General features: G+C 37.2%; 1 protein-coding gene across 1 annotated transcript in view; it reads right to left on the bottom strand.

The window, feature by feature from the left end:
- LOC111024872 (uncharacterized) overlaps positions 1 to 26627 on the bottom strand; it is a 64085-nt gene extending 37458 nt beyond the window's left edge. Inside the window, 13 exon segments of the mRNA XM_088126000.1 lie at positions 3459 to 3597; positions 3729 to 3815; positions 3907 to 4018; positions 7860 to 8043; positions 14861 to 15094; positions 15243 to 15338; positions 15787 to 15858; positions 19857 to 19899; positions 22387 to 22485; positions 23093 to 23201; positions 25233 to 25320; positions 26259 to 26442; positions 26558 to 26627. Of these exon segments, the coding sequence (XP_087982126.1) occupies positions 3459 to 3597; positions 3729 to 3815; positions 3907 to 4018; positions 7860 to 8043; positions 14861 to 15094; positions 15243 to 15338; positions 15787 to 15858; positions 19857 to 19899; positions 22387 to 22485; positions 23093 to 23201; positions 25233 to 25320; positions 26259 to 26351 (1356 nt within the window). The 5' untranslated portion in view covers positions 26352 to 26442; positions 26558 to 26627.
- Between the last annotated feature and the right edge of the window lie 329 nt (positions 26628 to 26956).

Below are 26956 nucleotides of genomic sequence, written 5' to 3'. Positions count from 1 at the left end.
GACCCGTGGCAACCACTTTAGTCCATAGAGAGATTTCTTGAGATCACACATCTTTCCTCTAGTATACTTTCCTCAAGTCCAGGACGTATATCCATGTACACTTCCTCCACTAGATCACCATTTAAAAATGCATTCTTCACGTCAAGTTGAAACAATAATCAATCTTGGTTTGTTGCAATAGAGAGGAAGTACTCAAATAGTATTTAACTTGGCGGCTGGAGCAAAGGTTTCATGATAATCAATCTCATAAGACGACTGAGTGAATCCTTTAGCCAAAAAAATGAGCTTTGAATTGTTCTATACCGCCGTCTGGTTTGTTTCTTGGTCGTAAAATCCATTTACATCCAACTGTGTGGTTACCTGGGGTCCATGTCTCATTTTTCTCAAGAGCTTGAAGCTCCTCTATAGTGGCTACTTCCCATTAAGGCTGCTGTAAGACTTTTTGAACAATGTTGGGAGCTTGTATCTAACCTAGTAAAGTCACAAAAGCACTAAAAATTAGTGATAGGTTAGTATAAGATAAATGATATCGTATGGGATGTTGAGTACATGAATGAACACCTTTTTGTACAACAATGAGTCTGTCCAAATCATCTCTTGTCTTCTCAGGGACACTGGGATTTTTGTGTAGATCTTGATTTTTCTGAACTTTTGTAGGTTGTATCTCATTCCTCTAAAGTTGTCTTACTCTTCGCGAATCAACTTGCAATTCAGGATCAGGGATAGATATAGGATTTGGCTCAGACGAGGACACTGGAGGACTTTTAGGAGATGGGTTGAAATAAATGTCAGGAAAGTTATGAATGCAATACCAATTATGTGGTCCAAGATCATAATGCTCCCCTATAGAATGACATAATCGGAAAAGTATGGTTGATTCTCAAAGAAGGTGACATCCATGGTACGAACGAATTGGTGAGTTGGAGGATGATAACATTTATATACTTTCTTGTTCAATGAGTATCCAATAAAGATACATTTCATGGAACGTGCATCGAGTTTACTACAATGCTGAGGATATATATGAACAAAATCAGTACATCCAAATAGTTTTAGTGGTAATGGAGACACAAGATGGGACATAGGATAGAGTGTGAGTAAACTTTGTAAAGGTGTATTGAATTTGAGAATGTGGGAGGATAGCCGATTTATGAGATAAGTAGCTGTTAGAATAGCTTCACCCCAAAAGGTTTTTGAAACATGTGATGTGAGCATGAGGGATCGGGCTATATCAAGGAGATGGCGATTTTTGCTTTCAACTACACCCTTTTGTTGGGGTGTGTCAACAAGAACTCTAGTGAACAACACCATGAGATTGAAGATAGGGTCCAAGAGTAGAGTTGAAAAAATCACGAGCATTGTCAGTTTTAAGTACTTTTATATTAACTTGAAACTAATTTTGGATCATTTTATGAAAGACGATGAATAGGTGGCTAGTTTTAGATTTATCTTTCATAAGGAATGTCCAACTAAACCAGGTGTGATCATCAAGGAAGAGAAGATACCAACGTGCCCAATTTATATTTATTACGCTTGAAAGCCCCAAATGTCTCCATGAATAAGAGAGAAAGGTTGGGTGGAGAATAAATATGAGGTGAAAAATGAGCATGTGTGTTTGGAGAGTTGACAAATTTCGCACCGAAAGAAATGAATCTTTTTATTGAGAAATAAAGAAGCAAACAAACGTTCAAGGTACGCAAAATTGGGATGACCTAGACGATAGTCCAGCATCATGACAAGACTATCTTTATTTGAATTATTCAAAGACATAAACACAAGCGGACTCACGACAAGATAGAACTATGAATTACTTCTCTTTGTTGGTAAAGGACGCGTTGCTTGAAGAAGATACAACCCTGCACATTGCCAATCATATTCCACGATCCAGGTTCTGACAAACAATCTACCATCTTCAAACCTTAAAAGCCCTTTATCTGCCAAAAACGGGTTAATCTAACAGTCTTGAGAGAACTTTTCTTTTAGAGCCACAGCTATAATATCCTTCCTTCCAAGAGTCTAAGGCACAAATGTGCTAGATGTTAAAGGCTCCATCTCTCTAGCTACAAATGAAACTCTTGCCTATTAGGATAAGGAAACACTTTCCTATTATAACAAGGAAACTCTAACCTATTAAAACCTAAATACAATAGGAAATTAAAAGATAACAAATATAATTTAACAAAACAAAAGTGAGTTTTTTTATTTTTAATTTGAACAAGATACGAACTTCTCATTTGAATAATGAAAAGGTAATACAAATGTTAAGGAATACAAACACCCAAAGGGAATGAAAGAAAGCAACGTAAAGGCCAAGGTAATCCAACAGGAATTTATCCTTCTTGCAAAATGCAATAAAAAACAATGCCATCTCCATAACCTTAGTCTCATCTCAATCTTGAGGCCTCTTTGAAAAAGCTAAAGAGGAAGGCATTATCTGCACATTGAATGCATCTCCATAACCTTAGTCTCATCTCAATCTTGAGGCCTCTTTGAAAAATCTAAAGAGGAAGGCATTATCTGCACATTGAATGTGAATAATTTCAACAAAGTCCTTGGCACATGGAGGCTTTCAATCTTTCCCAACCTTTTACAAAGGCCCACCATTCCGCTAAAGGAACCAACAACTCAAGTAAAGAAAAGGGTAAGGTGATCTCCTTGCCTTAAACCTCTCGAAGCCAAAAGTTCACCTCTCTGTTAGTTTGTGGAGGAAACACATCCAAGAATCCAACTTCTTCACTTCCGGCCAAAACCTAAACCTTTTTTGTCTAATATATCACGAGGAAAGCTCCAACCCACACCAATCCACATTATCATATGTTTTTCTAGATTTCTAAAGAATGTACCCCTTTTTCCAATTTCTCCTCGAATTCCCTAGGAGCTAATTTGCCAAGATGATTGCATCTACAATCTATCTCCCTTGAACAAACGCCACTTGGAAGCAATTAATCATGAAGTGAGAACTTTTCTTAGTATTCGGGCAACCACTTTGGCTATAAGAAATAGAAAGAAAACTTCCCTTTGAAATATTCTTAATTGATACTCACAGTTGACTCTCTATGCCTATATATCTTCTCTAGCGCAATCCATAAACTTGTGAAGAAACACAAACCCTCCAAATATTTTATATAAAGTTTTAGTATGTTCCTGGGGAAAACGTCTCATAGTATGTTAACTCATGTATAGGCATCAGGCATGTCGAATGTCTGTCTGAGCATGTTTGTGGCAAGATAGACATTCGGTTGAAAATAATATGTACATGTTTTAGCCATTGCTGAAGTCCTAAAGCACTTTACTCGTAAATATCTTAAGGGGTAATAATCCATCTCCAAAGAAACATGAAAGAAAAAAAAAATCAAGACATCTTAACAACAATTTTGTCCATAATGAAGATTGACTGGTTCAATGGTTCAAACTTTACATAATTACAGGATGATTATTAAATACTGATTACGACATACTATGAGAAGGGCAGTCCAGGAATCTAGTAATATATCACGAGCTTGCCAACTCCATGTTTCCTCATCACTGTTATGGGTCATAAGAACCTTGACAACTTCACCCATCAAACTAGATAGCAGTTGAAGAGTGCCAAATGGCCTGAATGTCATTGGAAAAGAATCCAATCAAATTGCATAAAACATTTAAAGAATTATAAATTAAAAAGTGGAAGAGTTTCCAAGCATGACAATAAATGAGTTACTGAATTAAATGAATGTTCTTTTACTGACCTGATTGACTTAAGTAGTTGGTCAAACACAAAGGGAGTTGTCACAGTTGCGATGGACAGCAATGCACGACAACCATCAAGCATCTCACTAAACCAAACAAAAAGAGAATATACATAAGAGAAAGAGAGTAAATAAAAAATTAAAAAAAAAAATAGGGCAATTAAGAGTGCAAGTTAACCTTTCACATTTTCCATTTTCAATTGCTCTCGAAACAGCATCAGGAGGATCAATCCACTGCATTATCCCCAAAAGAAGTTGTAATAGATGATTTTCATGCATCTGCCCATTATCTGATCATTACACAACTTTCTTACTAAAACAGGAAATTTTATCAACAAGAACACTTGGTCAATAAAAGATCAAAAGAAAATCACATAACATAATTTTATTTATGGGAAAAAAAAGTCTCATTATAAACAGGGGACATACAAAAAACAGGGGAGATGAGATATCCCCACAAGCCAAGTAGATTAAACAAAGACTCCCAATTGGCAATGATTTGCAAGAAATCATAATTAGAATAATCTTTCAAGAGAGAGCACGAAGTAGAAACAAAAAGTCACAGCTAGATCCCATAAACTATCATGACAAGAATCTTCCCCTTGTAAAATCTCTTGTTTCTTTCAAACCAGAAATCTCCAAAGAAAAGTTGTATGGTGCATTAGACCAAATAATCGTAGCTTGTCACATAACACAATTATTCTGAAGAACAAACTTCATTTCTCCTTGATTTTTTTTTAAGCAAGAAACAAATTTGATGGTTGAAAAGTCGCAAGTATCTTCAGAGATACAAAGTCGTATAAGAAGCCAAAGTGGGGTGGGGGGTGGGGGGTGGTGAAGAAGATTACAAACCTTTATAACTAATTAATGTCAAAGGTAAAAGCCCTCCAATTGATACAAATATCATTGGGAGAATAATTACCAAATAATAGAGAAAGAGAGCACCACTGCAATGTCTTGGATTTGGCTAATTTAAACTGGTCATTCTGTGTGAGGTGTTTATCTTAAAAAATTAAAAAATAAATTTATTTTTTCAAACCAAATTTCGGAAATAATCATTCTAATTGCATTAGTCCAAATCAACTTTGCTTTGGAGGACAGCTTGGGCTGTTGGTGGGGAACTTACATGAAAGTGCCGATGAATGGGGTTGATAATTTAGTTGGTGATTTGCATTATATGTCATTGGTGAACATGTGAATTTAATAGGTGTTCTGCATGATGTGCCGTGGGTGGAGACATTAATGGTGAACAATCGGTTTCTTTTATTGATCTCTCGCATACGTCCTCAAAATTTTAAGAATATGGTTGGGAACTTCAACATGGTAGGTGGAACTTGGAAGATGAAGTTATTAAGAGAAATTGTTTAATCCAAGAGTTTGAAGTTAAAGAACTGGGAAGACTGAAATATTTTCTTGGGATAGAAGTAGCATATTCTAACCAAGGCATATTCTTATCTCAAGAGAAATATGTGATTGACTTACTTTCTGAAACAGGAAAGCTTGGTAGCAGACCGATAGGAACGCCAATTGATAAAAACCATAGATTATGTGCATCTGAAGAGAGTCTTTCAGTAAATAAGGAAACTTACCAGAGGTTAGTTGGAAAATTAATATATCTTTCTCATACGAGACCAGATATTGCGTATGCTGTAGGAGTGGTAAGTCAATTTATGCATAGTCCAAAAGAAATTCATTTTCAAACTGTGTACCGAATACTCCACTATTTGAAGAACTCCATTGGGAGAGGATTGTTGTTTAAGAAAGGCGAGAAACTCAATCTAGAAGTTTATACAGATGCAGATTATGCAGGATCGATAGATGATAGAAAATCCACTTCTGGCTATTGTACTTTCTTAGGTGGGAACTTAGTGACATGGAGAAGTAAAAAACAAAATGTAGTTGCAAGATCAAGTTCAGAAGCGGAATTTAGAGCAATGGCATTGGGCATCTGCGAATTACTGTGGATAAAGATTATTTTAGAAGATTCGAAGATTCCATGGAAAGGGCCTATGAAACTTTATTGTGATAACAAGTCTGCCATCAGTATTGCACATAATCCGGTTCAACATGATAGAACCAAGCATGTTGAAGTTGATAGACACTTCATAAAAGAGAAGTTAGATAGCGGCCTCATATGTACTCCATTTGTACCAACAAACAATCAAATAGCAGATATTCTTACAAAAGGATTGAACAACAACTTTGAGCATTTGGTTAACAAGTTGGGAATAGAAAATATTCATTCACCACCTTGAGGAGGAGTGTTAAATTATAGTTTATTTTATTTTAAAGGTTTCCTATTTTATTTAGGTTAGGATTTTATTATTCTAATAGGTAAGTATTTCCTTATCCTAATAGGCAAGAATTTCTTGTTAGTTTCTTCTTTGTGACTGCTATTTATATAGCCTTGTATCAATCATTTGGAATAATCAAGGAAGAATTATTTTCTTCTTATCAATCAACAGGAGCAAACTAACAATCATTAGGAATAATCAAGGAAGAATTATTTTCTTTTCTTATCAATAGGAGCAAATCTTTAGTTTGCTTTTTATTGCTTGGTTTTTTTTTTTTAACAAGAACCAAACTTTTCATTGATAATATGAAAAGGAAGAAAATGTTAAAGGATACAAACTCCCAAAGGGAGCGAAAAAAGAAAAAACGCCCAACAAAGAACTACCATGAAAAATATACAAGAGAATAGAACAAAATGCCAAAACCACACTACAAATTGCAAAAGCAACCCCACTAAACCTAAAGCCAAAGTTGGAATGAGCAGACTTGAAGAAAAAAAAACTTCTTCGAGGCTTGCAAAGTAATAACGAACGCCTGCTAAAGAGAAGTCAGAACAACCACCAAACGAACCATCAAACATCTGAGGGGTTGAATAGAAAAAAAAGATCTTCAATAATGTCTAAAAAGTCGACAGAATTCTCTGAAAAAGAGGAAGAACGAAAAGAAGAAAAATATCCAAAGTCGCTTCCTGCTTCTAAAGAAGTCGCTTCCAGATTGTAAATTTTACTCTATGCTACTAAGACTGACTTCCTGATCCTCCGAATAATCTGAAAAAAAGTAATCTTCTAGAGCCTCTTGGACACTTTTTATTGCTTGGTTTATTTAGCTTGTTGAGTGTTTTCTTTGGCCTTTGTTTAGTTTGTCGTTGGTTAGTTTGTTGATTTGGTGCCTTTTTAAGTTGGTCTTTTATCTTCCGAGGCTAATTTTTTGACCCAGTTGTTTTTGTTGTTTATTGGTTTTTTTTCTCTCCAGGAGTTGGACAATTTGTATCTTTTCATCTATAATGAGAAGTTGTTTCTTGCAAAAAAGAAGTTTGACCTATAAACGCTTTCAACAAAGTTGACTAAGGCTACTTAGATATGATTCTCAATTCTCAAGGTTTTGGCCTCCGTGAAGGAAATTGATGCCACAAGCTAAAATTGTTGAATTACTTTATATTTAATGCAAATATTAGTAATGTACTAATTATCCATATTTATGTTAATAATTACTTTACCATTACTTTTCAACCTTAAATTTCTTCCATGTAGATAAATAGTATAAGTTGCTTCTCTTCTTAATACCTAGTTACTAGGCAAGCAAAAAACCCTAGCTGCTAAGAGGGAGGAAAGGAAAACAAAGCACTGTTGAGACAGACACATCTATGGAACTCCAGTCGCTGCTTTTCACTAACACAAAGGTGTTTCTGCAAACTGCAGTTAAACACTTACCGACTTTATGCCCCACAATAAAGGAACTTCTAAATTTGAAAGAACAAAGTGAATAACAAATCCTAAACCCAAATAGTAAGTTTTAAAAAAATGTGGAAGGAGATTACTCCATAAGTGAGCCCAATTCTTTAATTATCCATTTTACCAATGATGGAATTATGCAAGATACTCTCACATATGTAATTTTAAAATTACCAATTCATCAATTGTAAAATTTATGGTTGTTGAGTGTATAACTTCGCTAGAACTCGAGGACACAGTGTTACAACCTATAGAACTGATTCAATTCAAGTAAGGCCTTCATCTGATACAACAAGATTACTTTGTTATATAGATAAAAATAATAATATCAAGGATATAAAAATAAATCACGTGGCAACTTGATATATATGCAAGAAGGCAGCTTTACCAGAATGAAATATTGTTCCTGCCAAAGAGCAAAATTGTACGATTAGCTTTCGAGCCGATAAAGCTATAGGGCAGTCGAGCCAAAACGCTTGACATGAAAACTTCTGTCGAAGTGCCGCATATAAATTCAAAAGCCATGAAATGTGGCCACTTGAAACCAAGACATCACACCAAGCAGGACCAGGCTACAAGCACCAAAGAAGAGAAAATAATAGTTGTGCAGCATACACCTTTAAAAAAGAAGTGCAAAGCATAAAAGCCTAACTAAAAGAAACGATAAATCAAAAAATAAATGAACAATAACTAACTTCAATCCAACAAATTTGTGTAATGCCAGCAGACACACTGGAGAATGCAGAAAAAATAAAATATTTTCTAACATTTCAAATAACATGGCTTAGAGTCTTAAACAAGAGAAATGTGTCAGGTATCTCCTCACTAGAATCAACCGTGGATATGAAAACTTCCCAAAGGGATTACAGCCAACCCACCAATTCGAGAGGGTGGGTGATCTCTCCTCCTAAGGCTTGCCAAGCAATACAAAAATACTCGATATGCTCCTAACTAACCTCCATTCCCCCTATATTCCCTACTATGGCCCTTACATTATTTTCTCTCTCTTGGCCGTTAAGGCCTCTGGTCAATTTCCCAATATGCCCCTCCTACTATAAGTGTTAAGTATGGGAGGCTTAACAATATCCCCCGGGTTCACCAACACCTTGTCCTCAAGGTGAAAATCTGGAAATTGTTTGCACATGTTCTGGAATGATTCCCAAGTTGCCTCTTCCTCCGGCAGTCCCTTCCAGCTCAAAAGCACCTCTTTGTTCCCCTATCTCATCATTGGTTCAAAAGGCAAAGATTTCATCAGTTTCAGCCTGCCAAACCAAATCCTCAGACAACTTGATAGGAATCTGTGGTGAGGCTGCAGCATTTCCAAGCACCGTTTTCAGCTCTGACACATGAAAGACAGGGTGTATGGCCGCGTCCGAGGGCAAATCTAGGTGATAAACTACCTTACCAACACGCTGGAGGATGGTGTAAGGCCCATAAAAGTGAGGTCGAAGCTTCTCATTTCGCCTTTTAGCAAGGGACTTCTGCCGATAAGGACGTATCTTCAGGTAAACGCAATCCCCGACCTCAAACTCTTCCTCTCGTCTGTCCTTGTCAGCATGTCTTTTCATCCGCTCTTGCGCCAGTCGAAGATGATCTTTAATAAGCTCAAGGGTCGTGTCTCTCTCAGCTAGTAACTAGTCCAAGTTGGCATTAGATGTCCTCTGATCACCGTACATGATCAGCAGAGGTAGAGCCCATCCATAGACTACCTGGAATGGGGTGAGACCGATGGAGCTATGGTACGTAGTGTTATACCAATACTCAGCCCAACTCAGCCACTGGCCCAACTGTCGCGGAGTTTCACTGCAAAAACAACGAAGATACACTGCCAGACATTTGTTCACAATTTTGAATTGGCCATCCATTTGAGGATGACAGGCTGTACTCCTCTGAAGTTTAGTTCCCTGAAGCCTGAAAAGCTCAATCCAAAAATGACTAATGAAGACTTTGTCTCTATCAGATACAATCAATCTTGGGAATCCATGTAACCGGACTATCTCCTTCACAGACAGAGAAGCTACCGTTTTGGCAGTAAAAGGATGACTCAAGGGTAGGAAATGGGCATACTTAGTCAAACTCAAGGGTAGGAAATGGGCATACTTAGTCAAACGATCGACAACCACCAGTATGGTGTCCTGCCCTTGTGACTTAGGCAGAGCCCCCCATGAAGTCCATGGCAAGATTGAGCATGAACTAATTTCTGATTTATCTCAACCATGTGATTTTCAAACCACAGGAACTGAGAAGAGTGTAGGGAACCAGAGTTTTCCTAGCAACATTCTCCAACATGAACAAACCATTCACGGCCCAAATGCAGAAAAACTTATCATCAATACAACAGCTAGTAACTTCCATTCTTCAATAAACAATTGGTTCACACTCCAAGAAAATAATAAGTTAATAACACGCTAAAAATTTGAAAAATCACCAAAAGGGAACCGAAAAGGGGGGGAGAGAGGAGCGACAACAAAGCCTACTTACGTTTTGCTACTTGCAGAAATGCGTAATATGAACAAGTGAGAACAAGAGAAATGTACCGAGACAATAGTTTTTGGTATCCCATGTAGCCGTACTATATCACGGAAAAACAGATTGGCCACGTATATGGCGTCGGAAGTTTTCTTACATGGTAAGAAGTGAGACATTTTACTAAATCTATCCACTACTACCAATACCGAATCATAGCCACGTTGTATCTTTGGCAAGCCTAGGACAAAGTCCATAGACAAGTCCTCCCATATAGATTTTGGTATTGGTAATGGTGTATATAATCCTGTATTTTGGGATTGGCCTCTGGATTTTTGACATATAATGCAGCGTAAAACAAAGTTATTGACATCCTCTCGGATTTGCGGCCAAAAAAATCGGTCAGCCACCAGTTCAAATGTTTTAGTGGTCCCAAAATGTCCCGCCAGACCGCCAGCATGTAAGTCTTTTATTAGGACTTCACGTAAAGATGTGTGTGGTATACAGAGTTTATCACTCTTAAAAAGAAAATCATCCATGATATGGAAGTCTTCACAATTGACATGTTGCTGACACTTAGTCCAAATGTCTTTGAAATAATGTAGGTAGGTGATCAAAAGCAAGGATTTGTCCAGCTAACAACGTAAGTAGGCTTGCTTTTCTACTAAGGGCATCAGCCACTTTATTAGTAACACGGGCTTTGTGCTTTATAACGAAGTCAAATTTTTGAATAAACGATATCCAACGAGCATGCATTCGATTAATGGTTTTTTGTGTTTGAAGAAATTTTAGTGAAAAATTATTGGTAAAAAGAATGAATTCCTTACCGACAAGATAGTGTTCCCATTGCTTGAGTGCCCGTATTAGTGCATATAATTCTTGTTCATATGTGCACACTTCTGTTTACGGGGAGTTAATTTTTCACTAAAAAACTCTATAGGATTGTGTCGTTGTGATAAAACTGCCCCAATCCCCAAGCCCGAAGCATCCACTGCTATTTCAAATGGTTGACTAAAATCAGGAAGAGCAAGGACGGGTGTGGTACTGAGTTTTTCTTTGAGGTTGAGAAAGCTTTGGTCTTGATCGGTATCCCATGTAAACTATCCTTTCTTAAGGCAAGCTGTTAAAGGAGCGGCAATGGTGCTGAAATTACGGAGAAATTTCCTATAGAATGAAGCTAAGCCTAAGAAACATTGGACATCTCGGACAGTTGTAGGGGTAGGCCAATGTGTAATAGCTGCAATTTTGGCCGGGTCAACCGAAATACCAAATCTAGAGATGATGAATCCTAAGAAAGATATCCCAGTACGAAGAAAGGAGCATTTTTTAAGGTTAATATGAAGTTGATGTGTTTCTAATGTGTGAAATACTGTGCATAAATGAGTGATGTGGTCTTCGTGAGTTTTGCTATAAACTAAGATATCATCAAAGTAAATAACGACAAAGTGATTAAGGAAAGGGAGAAAAACCTGGTTCATTAACCTCATGAAGGTGCTTGGGGCGTTGGATAACCCAAAAGGCATGACGAGCCATTCAAAAAGACCTTCATTGGTTTTGAAGGCTGTCTTCCATTCGTCCCCTGGGTGAATACGGATTTGATGATATTCACTCTTTAGATCTATCTTTGAAAAAAACTGGGCACCATGTAACTGATCCAATAAATTAGATAGACGAGGAATAGGAAAACGATATTTTATAGTTATCTTGTTCATGGCACGACTATCCACACACATACGCCACGAACCATCCTTTTTAGGAGCCAACAACACCGGAACAGTACAGGGACTCAAACTTGGCCAGATGTGACCTTTGTTGAGTAACTCCTGAATTTGTTCATGGAGAATGTGATACTCTTTAGGACTCATGCGATAATGAGGAAGATGGGGTAAAGTAGCTCCCGGAATGAAATCGATCTGATGTTGTATGTCCCGTAAAGGAGGGAGGTCAATAGGATCTTGGCTTAAAATGGGAAATTCGGATAATAACTCCCGGATTTCAGGTTGGTCAAAAGCGGCAAAGGGAGCAGGTGTGTCATGTTTCACCACTAAAGCCAAAACGACAGAGTCCTCCTTCTGGATGAAGGTTTTGCCTTTAATAAGGGAAAACAAAGGTGTAAGATTGATGTTCTTGTCACGTTTCTGCTTAAGGTCGATGGTGGAAGGTAAGAGGATAATCTTTTTGCCCATCCACGTGAATTCATATGTATTATCCCTCCCCTTGTGGATTGTTTGGAGATCAAATTGCCAGGGACGGTCGAGAAGAAGTTGGCAGGCATCCATTTCCAAGACGTCACAAATGATTTGATCTCGATATTGGTTGCCAATAGAAAGAGGTACGGTGCATACTGAATTTACAGTAGCTTAACCTCCTTTTCGTATCCAAGATACCTTATATGGGTTAGGATGTGGATCCACCTTGAGGTTAAGAGCAGACACAAGTTTATGAGAAACCATGTTTTGACTACTACCGCTGTCGATGATCACATTACACACTTTACCGTTAATGGTGCAACGGATCCGAAAGAGGGAATGTCTCTGCGGTTGGAGTTCAACTTTGGGAGTCAAAAGGATCTTTTGGATCATACAGTTGACAAGATCACCTTCATCGGCTTCGACATATGCCGTATCATTGTACAAGATGTCATCATCCTCCGGAACATCAGGTTCATCCTCATCAACCAGGGCAATCGCACGTCGTTGAGGACATTCATTGGAGAGATGCCCGACTTGCCCACAACGGAAACATTTTCTCAAAGTAGGGCGGGTATATTGATTAGTACCTTTTTGTGTTGGTTGATCAGGAGATTTAAAAGGAAAAGAAGACTTAGCTGGCTCTTCAAGATTTTTGGCAAGAGGAGGAGTGGATGAAGTCCCGGTGCCCACTGGTTTGCTTGACTCAAGAAGAGCAGTTTTGGATAAAGATGCTCTGTCCCAAGTCGTCCGACGTATAGGAGGCTTCAATCGTTTCCGCTCAAGTTTCTCTTAATCTTGGTAGCCATGGTGATTGCATCGGTCAACATATTGATGGGTTGGACATCCAATTGATCTTGAATGTCCTCTCAAAGACCATCTACAAATCGCGCAATCTTGTAGTCCTCTGATTCGGCCAAGTTAGTTCTTGCACCAAGCCGGTGAAATTCTTCAGCATAATCTGTGATGGTCTTCGAACCTTGACGGCATCTCTGATACTGTTGATACAACAGTTGTTCGAAATTTGCTGGCCGAAACCTTTCACGCATCAGACGGAGCATCCGTGGGCAGCTATGAATGGGTTGTTTTCCTAAACGGCGGCGATTGATCTCAACTTGATCCCACCAGGCGGAAGCTCCGGATTGAAGTTTGAAGGCCACCAGACGAACCTTCTTATGTTCAGCCGTGTTGGTATAATCGAAGAAATTCTCAACGTTTTTGACCCAATCCAAGAACCCTTCGACATTCATCTTCCCATTAAAAGTTGGAAGATCTATCTTCATTCGAAAATCAAGACGAACATCCCCGCCATGATGGTACTCCTCCCGATCGCGCCTAGGATTGGCGCGAAAAAAATTGTCTTCAGCATCCGAAGAATCGGAATCTTGAATGCGTAACTGCAAGTCTTGGAATCGACGCTCAAGGCCCCGTTCACGACCAGCTGCATCGGCCGTTTGAGATCTGTTTATTGGATGATCTGTTTCTATCTCTTGGATGTTTCTTGGATGATTCCATCGCTGCGTTGGGCGTGCTGGCCACCACCTGCAGTGCCATGACCGCCCAAGTCATCCCGAAGTCGTTCTTGTTCGATCGCAATGTTCTCCAAGTGCTTCGACAAGTTTTCCATCAACCCATAGATTGTCTGCACACTGGCACGAACTTCGCCCAAAGAGTCCTCTACCAACAGTAAACGTTCGGTAGCCGATCTTGGCGACAGTGGCTGATTTGCTGTGGTCTCCGCTGTGGGTACCTTGCCGGAAGGCGCTGCGGTCTTTCCAGCCATCAGATCCGAGGGAACTTAGCTCAGGGCTCTGATACCAATTTGGTGTATAACCAAAGGAAGAAACTTTATTGATTTTCTGAATGAATCAAACAGAAGGGAAAGATGTCTTTTATAGGCTTCTGTTGGAAGGGTAACCAACTTAACTAACCAATTTACCAACTAACTTCTTAACTAACCAATTACCAACTAACTTCTTAATAAGATAACTAAACTAATTATTGTAAAACTATCAACGAATACATCATTTAGACTTGAGTGATATCTCAAGAGGGGAGGGTCCAAGTACCTCTCTAATACTTGGTAGCTATTGTAGTTTGTTTATCTTTTATCCTTCAATATATTCGGAGGTTCTATCAGATTCTTGGGTTTCAAATTGACTGTGAAAAGGTCCGATCATATTAGTTGGGATTTTTAGATTATGATAGGACATCAAAGTGCTTCGACTAAAGATACAGGTGGGATTCATGAGTGCCCTAAAATTTAAATTTTCTTGTTTTCATGATAACAATCCTAAAATTTCCTGTACTCATGTAAATACTTTGTTCTTACATGGTCGTTTGATCTCTATTTTAAAAATGCCACTTTCACTCTTAAGTACATTCTTCTTGATTATCTATAAACATGTTTGAAAGCAACATTCTTTTTTTTTTTTTGACAAACTTCAAAAGCAACTTGGTGAGTATTTTGTTAAATGAATCAATGCCTTTTAATGAACTAGAGCAGCCTCCTTTAATAGGAGGAAGGCTGTAGAATTACAAGGGAAGAGAAAATAGCCATGGCTATTTAACAGAATGGTTAAAGCCTAACAAACTTTATAACTAAAGATGTTCTAACTAACTAAAACAAACATTCTTGGTTGCATCACAACTATTTGGTTACATGAAAATTCAATTTGCCTAAAGTTAAAAAATCAATAACAACAATAATCAACAATAGCAGAAATTTGTTCACCTGCACCAAGTTATACTCGGATCGCTTGGTTGAATCACCATGATCCTTGACTCCAACAAAGTAAAAGTTTATACTGGCCTTAGCAGCAACGGTATTATGAAAATCCCAATTCAAGATTTGAAACATCAGACGTAAAGCAGCAGTACAAACTTTGACTTCAGGAACCTCAGTCTGAGAATCAATTATCATGCTGGTGACACTTGCAGCAGCATCTTTTGCCCAACAGTAGAACGTCTATTATTTAAGTCATAAAAAGAGAGAATGAATGATAAAATGTCAAATTAAGAACAAAAGAACCAAAGACATGCTTGCAAGAACAAACATTTAAGTAGTAATATTAATTTAAACAAAATAAGAAAAGGAGCAAAATAAGTTCAAGAACCTTGAGGTAGTTCAACTCCAATGACCTTCTACACTGCTCATGAAACTCCCTAGGAAGACCCATGGCACTTGATGTAGACGGTGAAAATTCTGATACCTATTGAGGAGGAAGTAGTTAACATTATAATGTTAAACCTTCGAAAAAAATGTTGAGGCACATGTAAAGAAATAAAGTTTCCATTAATAAAGGTCCATTAAATAATGATTTTCTTTTTTGGCTTTCCATTTTTTAAAACTAACCTGGTCTACTAATAATATTATTATTTAATCTTCCACCTTTTATAATAACCTTGAACTGGCAAATTTTCAAAACCAAAAACAAATTCTAACAAATTTTCTTTTAGTTTTAAAATTTTGGCTAACATTTTCGAAGTAGATTAGAAAACAAGAAAATGTAAGCCAGTGTAATTTTTAGAAAACATTCTTTGGGTAAGAAACTGATATTTCAATGATGGTATGAAATATACAAAAGAGTCCACAAATATAGAAAAACATACAACCAGGAAAACATGTCAAATAGGCAAATTCAAGAAAATATTTCTTACCAATGACTCCAGAAAGTTAATTCCACAAAACTGCACATCAGAACCATGAGCACCATGAATAGACTGATTTATCTGTTACGCATAGAGAACAATGGGTTTCACAATTCTGAAGCAAGATAAAAACTTTGAGATAGGAACCAGTTGGGTAAAAATATCTTCGGATCCTGGTGAAAAGAAGATTTAAAAACCCTGAAACCGAATTTCAAATCAACATGAGATAAAAAGGAGACTTTCCTAACCAACAACCCTCCAAATAATGGTCGACCAGGCCACCCCCAACTGAAAATTTAACAAATTTAGAAAAATAATCAAAGCCAGAGGGCCCTCAATGCAAGTGCCTAGCCGTAGAAATTAGAATCAAACCCACCCAAAAGGAAGAGCCCTGTATTTGCTCAAAACAATACTATGTCACAAAGTAATAGGCTTTGAAAGAAAACATTATAACCACTTGATGGGAGTAAGCAATAAAAGCAATAATCACATTCTTTGGCCCTTTTTTCCACGTTTAATAGTGAGAGTAAGCACTAATGAAGGAGTTTGTGGTATCCTTAACGCTATTTGGAATAGGAGAACCTTTTTTCTAATTGGGTTTTAATGAGGATTTTAGTTGGCTGATCATTAATACTGCGCTTGATTCTGCCAACCTCAATAAATGCTTCGTTAAGCGAAAGGTCATGCATCACCAGAGCAGTTATAACTTCAACCTCCGTCAACAACTTTGGAGGAATCTTCTTTCCTTCTCCAACAGATTTATCAATAAGGGGTGCATCTGAAAAGTCACCAACCTCCCCCAGGACACGATTTGTAAGCACCCAGACCTAATCCTCCATAAACTTTAGGAAAGAAGTACGGTCCCAACTCACCAAATGTGCTGTGGGTGGCAACTCTTCCAATTCTAAAAGCAATTTCTTACAATCCTCCCGATTTCTGACAACACTCTATCAGGAGTGTTAAAAGATGGAGAAAGCAAAAAGAGGGATACTACTAAAATTTGAGAGGGCAAGGGTGAGTCTATGTCTACCTCCTTTAAATAGGATAAGATTCCACCACTTGTCAAGTTTGGCTCAGAATTTATCAACAATAGGATCCCAATGATGCTTTTCTGTGATTGCCTCCCAGCTAAACGCCAAGATATTTGATGGGGAGCCTACCTACTTTGCACCCTATTTCTGCAGCATAAAAATTCAGCACATCCCTCTCAATGTTGATACCCACGTTTTCTCAAGATTAACAGATAGCCCATTGCCTAACAGAAAAACCATGAGAAAAGTCCACCATCTGGATCGGACAGGTCGTTTTCATGATTCTGGCAGAATATGATTGTGACATCAGCATATTGGAGGTGAATGACTGCCACTTCTTAATAACCTATTAGGGTGCTTCTAAGGAACCCTTTTTACAACAAAAATGAATGGAGCGGTTAAGGGAGTTTCCCAAAATGGTGAAGAGGAAAGAGAAGATAGGGTTTCCCTATCTGAGGCCCTAGGAGGAAACGTCATAACCACTTAGCTAATAGGGCTTCATTACGCAATTTCAAATTACCTATGCTGGTAGGGAATCTGATCAAATGGTCTTGGACAGCCTTACCTACTATGCAGGGAAGATTAGGAATTGGCTCTCTCCATCTTAGAAATAAAGTTCTCCTAATGAAGTGGCTGTGGTGGTTTGCTTTGGAAGATGCAAGACTGCGGAGGAGGGTGATCATAGCTATCTATGGGGGGGATTCTTTTGGGTGGATGGCAAAAATCAGCAAAGGCTCTTCAGCTGCTAGGCCATGGATTGATATAGAAAGCACTCGTAGGGCCTTTTTTAATTTCACGCTTTTTAAGGTTAAAGGTATCATCGGGGAATAGAGTCCATTTTTGGGGAAGATACTTGGGTAAACTTGTCCCCACTCTCCATCTCTTTCCCAAACTTTTACAACTTGTCTTCTAAGAAAGGGATGTCAATTGCTGATTGTAGGAATTCAGAGGCCTTGATGTGGGATCTGGCTTTCAAAAGAAACCTCTTTGAGAGGAATATAGAGAGAGGTGGGCTTTTGTTTGCAGAGAACCTTTATGGATTGCTGTTAGGGCAGGGACTCGACAGATTGTGGTGGAAGGTGGATACAACTGGAGTTTTTTCAGCAAACTCAGCTTTCTTGGCTCTAACGTCCCCTTCCCCAAGAATGAAATCCTCCACTGCAAATCAGATTTGGAATTTCAGGGTTCCTAAAAAGGTGAAAGTGTTCCTCTTGGTCGTTTTCCTATCGAGGGGTCAATGCAGCAAAAAAGCTCCAGCTAAAGCCTCCCCTTGGGCCCTTACTCCCTCTATTTGTCCTATGTGCCTAAGAGATTCAGAATCGGTGAACCATTTCTTTATTCACTGTCCGGTCGCTTCTACTGCTTGGTCTCATATGCTTCCCTTTTGGATGGTTCCATGTGTCTCCTTAAAAAGTTAGATGACTTTATTTCTGAAGGTTTAGGGGGAGCAACCCTCAAGGGTAAAGCTTAGATCCTTTGGAATTGTGCTGCAAGAGCCTTACTTTGGCTCCTTTAGAAAGAAAGGAATAGTAGGTGGATTCTTTTTGTGTGAATATACAGCATACAGCTTCTTGGTGGGCTACAATCCACAAGAAGGTTTTTTGTAACTATAGTCTTCAATTGATGATACGTGATTGGAAAACTGTGATTGTATAGCTCTTTGGGGAGGATTTTCTCTACCCTGCCTTTAGGCTTTTTCTTTTGTTTGTTTTGGTGTAGAATATATGGTGACAGGTTCTTATCAAAAAAAAAATTACCTATGCCAAAATCCCAAGTCCAACCAACCTTCTTATCCTCGTCAACTCCTTCCCACAACAAAGTGTCTCGTAAACATCTTGAGATTCTTGATGACAAAAACATTGGTCCTAAACAAGGAAAGAAAGTGGCAATCTAGCTTAAAATAAATTGGATGAAGGTCAACCTACCTCCAAGAGGAACTTCTCTAGAAGGGAAGCCGTGTTTGGATCTTATCCAAATAGAGTTCCAAAACGACGAGCTATTAGGATCGTGGCATGGAGGAAGGCCACAACATTACGAAGGGAAGCTACCCATCTCACATCTCACAAGAAAGGCCAAGTTAGATTGATCATGGTTTAAACCATTGATTAACAAAGGCATCTTGAACCAGGCAGAAGAAAATCACATTATCGGGATGTAAACGATGTTACCTACCCCTCCCACTCAAAACCCCTCAAGTCCAAGAACACATCCTTCTCCACTCCCCCTAGAGACCAATCTGCTAAAACTATCCACGACCAGTCAAAAGAGAAAAGGGGATAGAGGATCAACCTTGTATAAGGCCTCCGAAAACCCTACCCCAATTTTCCATTGACAATGATAGAATATTTAACTGTCTTTATACAATTTTAAGTCCAAGAACTCCACTTAGACCTAAAACCTTCCTTCCAAACCACCCTGCATAAGAAATCTCAATCTACATAATCATAAGCTTTTCTCAAAATCAATCTAAAAAGACCTTCCTATTTACAACTCCTATAATTCTCAATAGCCTCATTAGCAATAACAGGTTGATCCAAAATCTCTCTCCCAACAATAAAGGCCCTTAAGGTGAAAATTTGGTCTTTAGCAAGTTCAAGAGAAATTAATTTACTACTTATTAAATAGTAGGCATCAGTCAACTATACAGTTCTCACCATAATTTTTTTCTTTTTTTCTTAATAACAGGAAGTGGGAGTTGTGCTCCCCTATACCCAAGGGCACCAGCACCTACCCCAAGGGCGAATCCGAGGTTTCCCAAGAATTTTCCAATAGTTTTCACAACTCTGATGGAGCTTATTTCCATTATTAGGCACACTTGTTTTAATAAGCAAGCAAATGTCTTCTTATGTAGGAGAGAAACCAATTACCGAACAAGGAAAGAAAAGAAAAAATAATGGTAACTTAATTAGTACAACCAATATAAGATTAAATATGCACAAACAATATCTACGTCTAACATTTCTAAAAAGGAAAATATTTAACACTAACGGTCAAAAATATAAAGAACAAAATATGAACAGATTGACATAGGCATATTGATATTGATACCTGATAAAAAAAAGACTCCCTCTCAGAGGCCTCAAAATCAAGCCTACACATTAAATATGTCAACATTTAGTGATGATTTGAATTATTTCACTAGAAAACTTGTGCTTCAGACCAGCCAAGTTGACTGATACCTTAAAGGTTGATGCTAAAACTACTAAAAATATTATTTTCATATGAAATTAAGAGACTCATAACGAGTGATGAAAGTACAAAATAAAATTCATGATAAAAGGAGTTAAGAAACCTAAACAAATAAAAAAATAAAAAACAGAAATAGCTACATAATCCACGTAAAGTAAAAATGATACATGTATTAATAAACCTAGACCAAGGACATGTGATAAAAATAAATAAATGATTATAATTATAATTATAATTATAATAATTCAACTAGTGACAACTTAATCAAAAATGTTTAGTGGACGACGGGGATGGGGATGAGGATTTCGATGAGGCCATTATTAGTGTTAGTAGCATTGCTTCAAAAAATCAGCTTCATGATGATCAAAATATTGATGAAGAGCCCTTCAAAGATGGTGTTTCTTCTATGTTTGATGATGACCAATCCTGATTGGAGGCACCTCTTCAATCGATCCCTCTTCTCATGTTTTTGTCATGGAGCCAGGCCTTCTTTGGGTCTCCCTAAGCTAGTTCAATGTCCTGCTCTCATTCTCCCTTCACTAGAGAAGAACTCTTTCAATACGTTGGCGATTCAAGCTGATCGGGAAAGAGAAACAGCTGAAATTCGAGCCAAATTTTCTCAAGATCTCAATGTCCTTTTTCTAGAAGTTAAAGACATTGATGAAGTTGCTAGCGAGTCCGAAGTTAAAGATTCTTTTTTGAGCATAACATGTGGGGATGGGGAATCAAAAGAGGTTGTGAGATATATGTCAATTACCGCTAAACTATGCTCGTTTTGGTCCAAAGTTAAAGATTCTTAAAGTTCTCTTTTTTTGTCCTTGCATCTTGATGGATCTTTTTGCTAATAGTTGGCATGATCTTTTTGGCTTTTATGGTCTCTTCATTATCGGCCTCTTTTTATTTTATTTCTTTTCTCTTTTTCTCTCTCCTTTATCCTTGAACTTTTTCTCCTTTTCATATATCAATGAAAAGTTGTTTATTGTTCCAAAAAAAATATGTTGCAAAAATTGAGATTACTTTGGTTTGAAAGGAACCAAAGGGTGTTCGAAGGAAAATAGAGGTCTTACCTAGATTGTTTCAACATTACTAAGTTTAAAGTCTCTCAATGGTGTGCTTTCTGATTTATTTGCTAAATACTCTCCTAGCGTGATTTGTTGGAATCGGGAGGATTTTATATCTCCTTGTTAGCTTTTTTCTTTATGGTGTACTTGGAACAATTTTTGTTCTGTTTCATCAATCAATGAAAAGTTTGTATCTTGTTAAAAAAATGAGATTAAACCTAAAAGTAGTCTTAGCTTTCATTAGGGGTGTTCACGATTCGGTTTTATTTGGTTTTAGGGCCAAACCGAAATCGAAATTTAGAAATTCAGTTTGGTTTGGTTTGATTTTGCAACTTTTGGGTTAACTAGGCCTTCTTATGGGTCTTACTGGGCAGTTTTTGGGTTGGCTAGAAAAAAACGAAGGTGGAGGCGGCAGTAGTGGAAAAGACAGGGTGATGTGTCACCGATAGTGGAGACGGCGGGGTGTGGTGGTGGCGGCGGGGACGAAGACAGCGCAGTGTGGTGGTAGCGACAAAGGCGGGCAGGAAGAAGAAGAAGAGAAGAGTTGAGCAAGAAGAAGAGAAATAAAGTAGAGAAGTATAGAAAGAGAAACCCCAAAAATTTAAAAGGGCCAAGGAAGAAGAAGAAAAGAGTTGAGGAAGAAGAAGAAAAATAAAGCAGAGAACTATAGAAAGAGAAGCCCAAAAATCTTAAAAGAATAAAATAAAATAAAAAACCGTTAGTTTTAGTCTTCCACATTTATGGGTTCGATTTCAAAATTTAGTTTTACATATTTTAAATTTTAAGGTATTTATTATTTAGTATTTCAAAAATTTTAAAACAAAACAAAAATATAAAAATAAAAATAAAAATTCATACCACACCCCAAGGCTATCACTTGTCAAAAAATTTCAAAAAATTTTAACCAATCATCGTGAAAGTTTTTTTTTTAACAAGATACGAAATTCTCGTTGATGAATGAAAATAATCAAAAGTGTTCAAAGATACTAACTCGGAGTGATAGAAAAAACAGCAAGTAAGAGCATAACCCAAATTTAAATACAAGACAATATCACGAAACTAAGAGGGCTAAATAGAGGCGTTTTAAGAATCGGAGATCAAGCCGGGAGAGTAGTCTTGAACAAGGAGGATGAGGAGCACCATTGCGAAGCTTTGAACTTAGCTAAGTCAAAAGCATTCCGACCAAACCCCTTTTCATCCCTTTGGAAGGAATCCTAGGATCTTTTTTGTAATAGTATTAAGATACACTAGACAACTAATATCGCATAGTTGTGTATAAGAAATGTGTATCTAAAGTTTGTGAGAAACAGAAAGATAAGAAAGCTAACCAGCCCCTTTTCATCAATTGAGCAGCCACAGCAGAAACCTTTGCTTGAACATAGCGCTCTGGTGAGCTCGCATGTTGCATAATATAGCAGAGACAGAAACTGCACGTTGACATATTTATCCAAAAAATATGCTTGATTACAAGTAGATATTTATTTTTACAAAAATAAATAGATAACTGCTCAACAACACACAAAACAAGTTGAGGATTGCTTAACTCACACACAAAACAAAATACTTGTATGGACTTTCTGAAACAAAACACGAATCTTTCATTGATATGGAATGAAAAGTTAAATAAGTTTAAAAGATAATGTATAGTATTCTCAACATATTACAATAAAAACACAAAAACCACACCTGATAAAATTTCCACGATACATACAAAGCTATTTAAAAAAAACTTTCCTGATTATCATTCAAAACAGAAATGGAATGTCCCTCAAACACCTTACTAAAGATACCCATTAAGAAAAATTAGCTTGGCACAATCTAACAACTCCTCCATTCTCTCACCACCTTTTTTCACCTTTTTCTATATTTTTGAATGTTTGAACCAACATGCACACAGTGCAACTAATCTCAAGACAATCACAGTAGTTCAAGGGCAGACTGTGCAATTCACCCTAAAATTTAGAAACATGTTAAAATACATTACATGTGCAATACAAGTAAGAAATTTCTAGTTTCATAAGATTAAGAGATGACCGAATTAAACTTTTCTTAACATCAGCCGTAAGAAAGCTCCACTCTCTAATGGCAGCATCTCGAATTGCAGCAGCAGCCTGAAACCGTGCATTAGCCACCAGAGAATTTTCTGAATAAAACATGAACGACCAAAATCAACATTAAAGTTTGATAGACCATCTTTCGCACCATAATAAGAAATGTCCATGTATATAAGTTTTCATAGCCCTTTGAAGTACATGCAAAGACTCAAAGAAATTAAATAGTTAGCAGGATTCAGGAAAGATGGAGATCATAAAAAGCAGAAACAAAAACAATGTATTCTGCAAAATACAAGTAAGTTGGCGTTAAATAAGGCAGCCAAAAGAAATATTGGGTTATTGAAGAGAAATACATTGAACTCCTGTTATCAAATGTTTTTATATTGCAGAACTAACGAAGGTGTGTAGACCACAGCACAAGGACTTATATTACCTATGTATATTCTTAACCAGAGTCAAGAATACAAAACAGGAAGATGAGATATCCTCAAAAAACTAAGGATTACAAAAATGATTCCCAACTGGTATGGGTATGTAAAAGCTCATAATTACAAAAATCATTGCCAAGGGAGCACCAAGAAGATGAGAAGAATCTAGTAAGCTCCCACAAGTCCTCAATACTGGACTCATGTCCTTTTAAGTTCCTCTAATTTCTTTCATGCTAGAATAGCAGCTACCGAATATGACCGAATTACACCACCTTGACCCTTGAAATAAGAACCAAACAAGTGGAACACTATTCACCAATGGCCTTAGGAAAACCAAACTGATTCCAAAAATACATAATACATTAGCACAAACAATAGCAGCAAAAGGGCACCAAAGAAAAAGATGAGAATGATCCTTAGAATTCCCTCTTATGGGCCACTCTTGTAATTTCATACATCAATGAAGTTGTTTCTTTTACCAAAAAAAAATTCCTTAGAATGCCTCTTACACATAATGCACACCAAGAAGTACGTATACGGATACGATGACATATTATTTTTTGAAAATCTAGGACATATATATGGTAAAGACACGTTTGCTAAATAGACATTTTTTTAAATATATATCATTTTAATACAGGAATAAATTCAAAGTCATTAACTTTATGCATTTTTTCTTTTAATTTTTTTTTGGTAACTGGGAATGGGAATTGGAGTTTTGCTACCCTATATCCAGGGGCACCCCGCCAACCCTAAGGCCCGGACCTAGGAGATATCAAAGTTTTTTGGTATTAAGCACATCGGAAGGTTTGAACTTGAGATCCCTAAGCCGATATGATCGAGAGACCCTAAGTCCTTGCCAGTTGAGTTGCTCCTTGGGCGCAATAACCCTATGCGTTGTTATGCATAAAAAATGAGTTTGATGAATTTTGCTCTCAAAATTTATTATTATGTCCAATTTGACTATTTGTCTATTTTTTATGTTTTCCAAGTGTTCGATACGTGCCTAACTAATGTCAAATCCATATTCCTTTTGTACAACTATTACATGACACACATCAAGTGTCTGATACGTGTCTAATGAGTGTCGGAGTATCCGACAGGTATCGAACATAGTCACGTTACCCAAACTAAAGTGTGTGCTTCTTCATAATGCACCAATTGGGTGAAAGGAAGGATTTGTGTTTCTTATGAAGAGCGATTTTGTGCCTCACTTTGGCCTCACTTTCTTCTAAAGAGGCTACAAAATTGCATAGAAGGGTAAATTTCATAAGCCTGTATTTTGTAGCCTTGTAGCCTACGTTTGATTTGTAGATTTGTAATTGGCAAAAGTTAGTTCATGGGACTAGAAAACCTATATCTTGGGATAACAAGATACGCAAACCAAATTTAGGCATGATTTCTCAAACTCCCGACTTTGCAAAGCTTAATAGGTGAACCAAACTCCCTTTTGGTGTTTGGGTTGGATTTCTTATTCCCCTATTTTTGTACTCCATGTGATTTATCAATATATTTTAGTATCTTATTTAAAAAAAATGATTATAAAATGATTCCTATCATAAGTTGTCTAATACACAATCCTTATGTTCAAGTTCAAGAACATATTGCAGTCCTACTCCATGTTGTGCAGTCTCAAAAATGCATTTTTTCAGCTTAAGAATAATTCAAAATTTCTCCAGCAAACCAACGTACCAAGGATGAACTGGCATGTCTGATATGGATGAGGCGACTGGCGAAGTGATAAAATAGTTGCCTCAGCTGCAGATGGATTGATATGCATCTAAGAGAGAATATGCACAAAAAATTGCATTTCCGTGATAATGGATTGTGCAAACATTACAACAAAAAAGGCTTAGAGAGCAGCATTAGCTTGACCATTGAAGCACGTTCACGAAGAACATTAAAAGTATCAATTTGGAACCGGCAAAATCAGAACAGGTTATGGCAATTCAAATATAGACATAAAGTGCCGCAAAATGCTCTTAAGAAATGATCACCTTTTTAAATAAATGATCATAGAGTTCCCCACACACAAGACTCAAATGTATATAGAATTTCTATTTTACTATAAAAATAATAAAAGACTATTTTGGCTAAAAACAGTTAAACAGTTATATTGACTATAGTAGCCTGAAGCCTATTCATAGTGAAGAGTGAACATGAAAAGTACCATTCTGGAATTCATAAAATTGAAACCAGGTTAAAGCAATTCAAAAGGCCGTAAATGTGCCATAAAAGGTTTTCAGAAGCTATCATAAGTTTTCACACGCACAAGACTCAAATAGTTTGAAACTTTCTATTTTCCATCAAAATAATTAAGAACTGTTTAGGCTAAAAACTGTTGACTCGGCAATGTTAACTATGGTAGCGACAATGGTTAAACATTTTATATTAGAACTCTATAGTGCGTCACTTCTAAAGAATCAAGCCTCTTTTATCTTGTCATGGAAAAGAAATCAATCCTAGCTTCTCTCAACCAAATAGTTGACAAGCAAGTGCAGGTCATTAACTTCAATCCCATCGGTCACATTAGTACAACATCAAACTAAAGCCAAATGGATTGATTCTTGAGCCTTATACATGTACAGTGACAATAAATTTCATCACATCGAACCTTCTGGGAATAGACATGATTACAAAACCCATCTTCATTCATTCATTTTCCACATCCGATCATTTTCTGAGCAACCAAAAAACAGTAGCCAGTAAGAGTAGAACCTGAATAGAAGCGCAGGCAAGCTCAATGGCTTGCATGGTGGCTTGAAGTTGAGCCACGTTCGGAGGCCCACTGGAATCTTGAAAACCTTGCATCGCCGTACAGTAGATTCAACACCGGACAACCGCAATTTAGATGTCCGGATTAAATTTTTCTTGTAACACTAGATTCACACTGAAAAAGTAGCTGTGAGAGACGAACGAACGGATTAAGAGGAGAAATGGAGACGGAAAAAAGTTGAGATTAAGGGAAGTTTGTTTGAAATTGAGTCAAAGATGAAAGAGTTTTGGGAGTTTATGACCATGTGAAGAAGCGCTGTGTGGGGTTTTAGGAGGGAGGAGGACACGGCGATTTCTTGGGTTTTTGACAAGAATGAAAATGAAGGGGAACGGAGATAGCTAAATGAGGGTTTTGTAATCATGCCACAAATATTTTGTCATTTTATTGGTTTTTTTAGTAAAACCATGTTATTAGATATTTGTCCAAGCCTGAAGATTACCATCGATATTTCCATGAACTCATCCATGTATCTATGAGTTACATGAAAGTAAGCTGACATTTCCATACTTGAAAAAAAATTGACGAAATACGGAAAATATAAATAATATGTCACTAATACTACATAATATTAATATTAGTTTTGTTTAACTTATTTATAAATAGAAAAATATTTATCGGTTAATTTAAATATTTTCTATGA

The sequence above is a fragment of the Momordica charantia genome (genome assembly GCF_013281855.1).
Source record: "Momordica charantia cultivar OHB3-1 chromosome 6 unlocalized genomic scaffold, Mcharantia_2.0 BLBB01000006.1, whole genome shotgun sequence".
NCBI lineage: Eukaryota > Viridiplantae > Streptophyta > Magnoliopsida > Cucurbitales > Cucurbitaceae > Momordica > Momordica charantia.
Note: the sequence above shows the minus strand (reverse complement) of the source record. Positions and strands in the feature narration are given on the sequence as shown.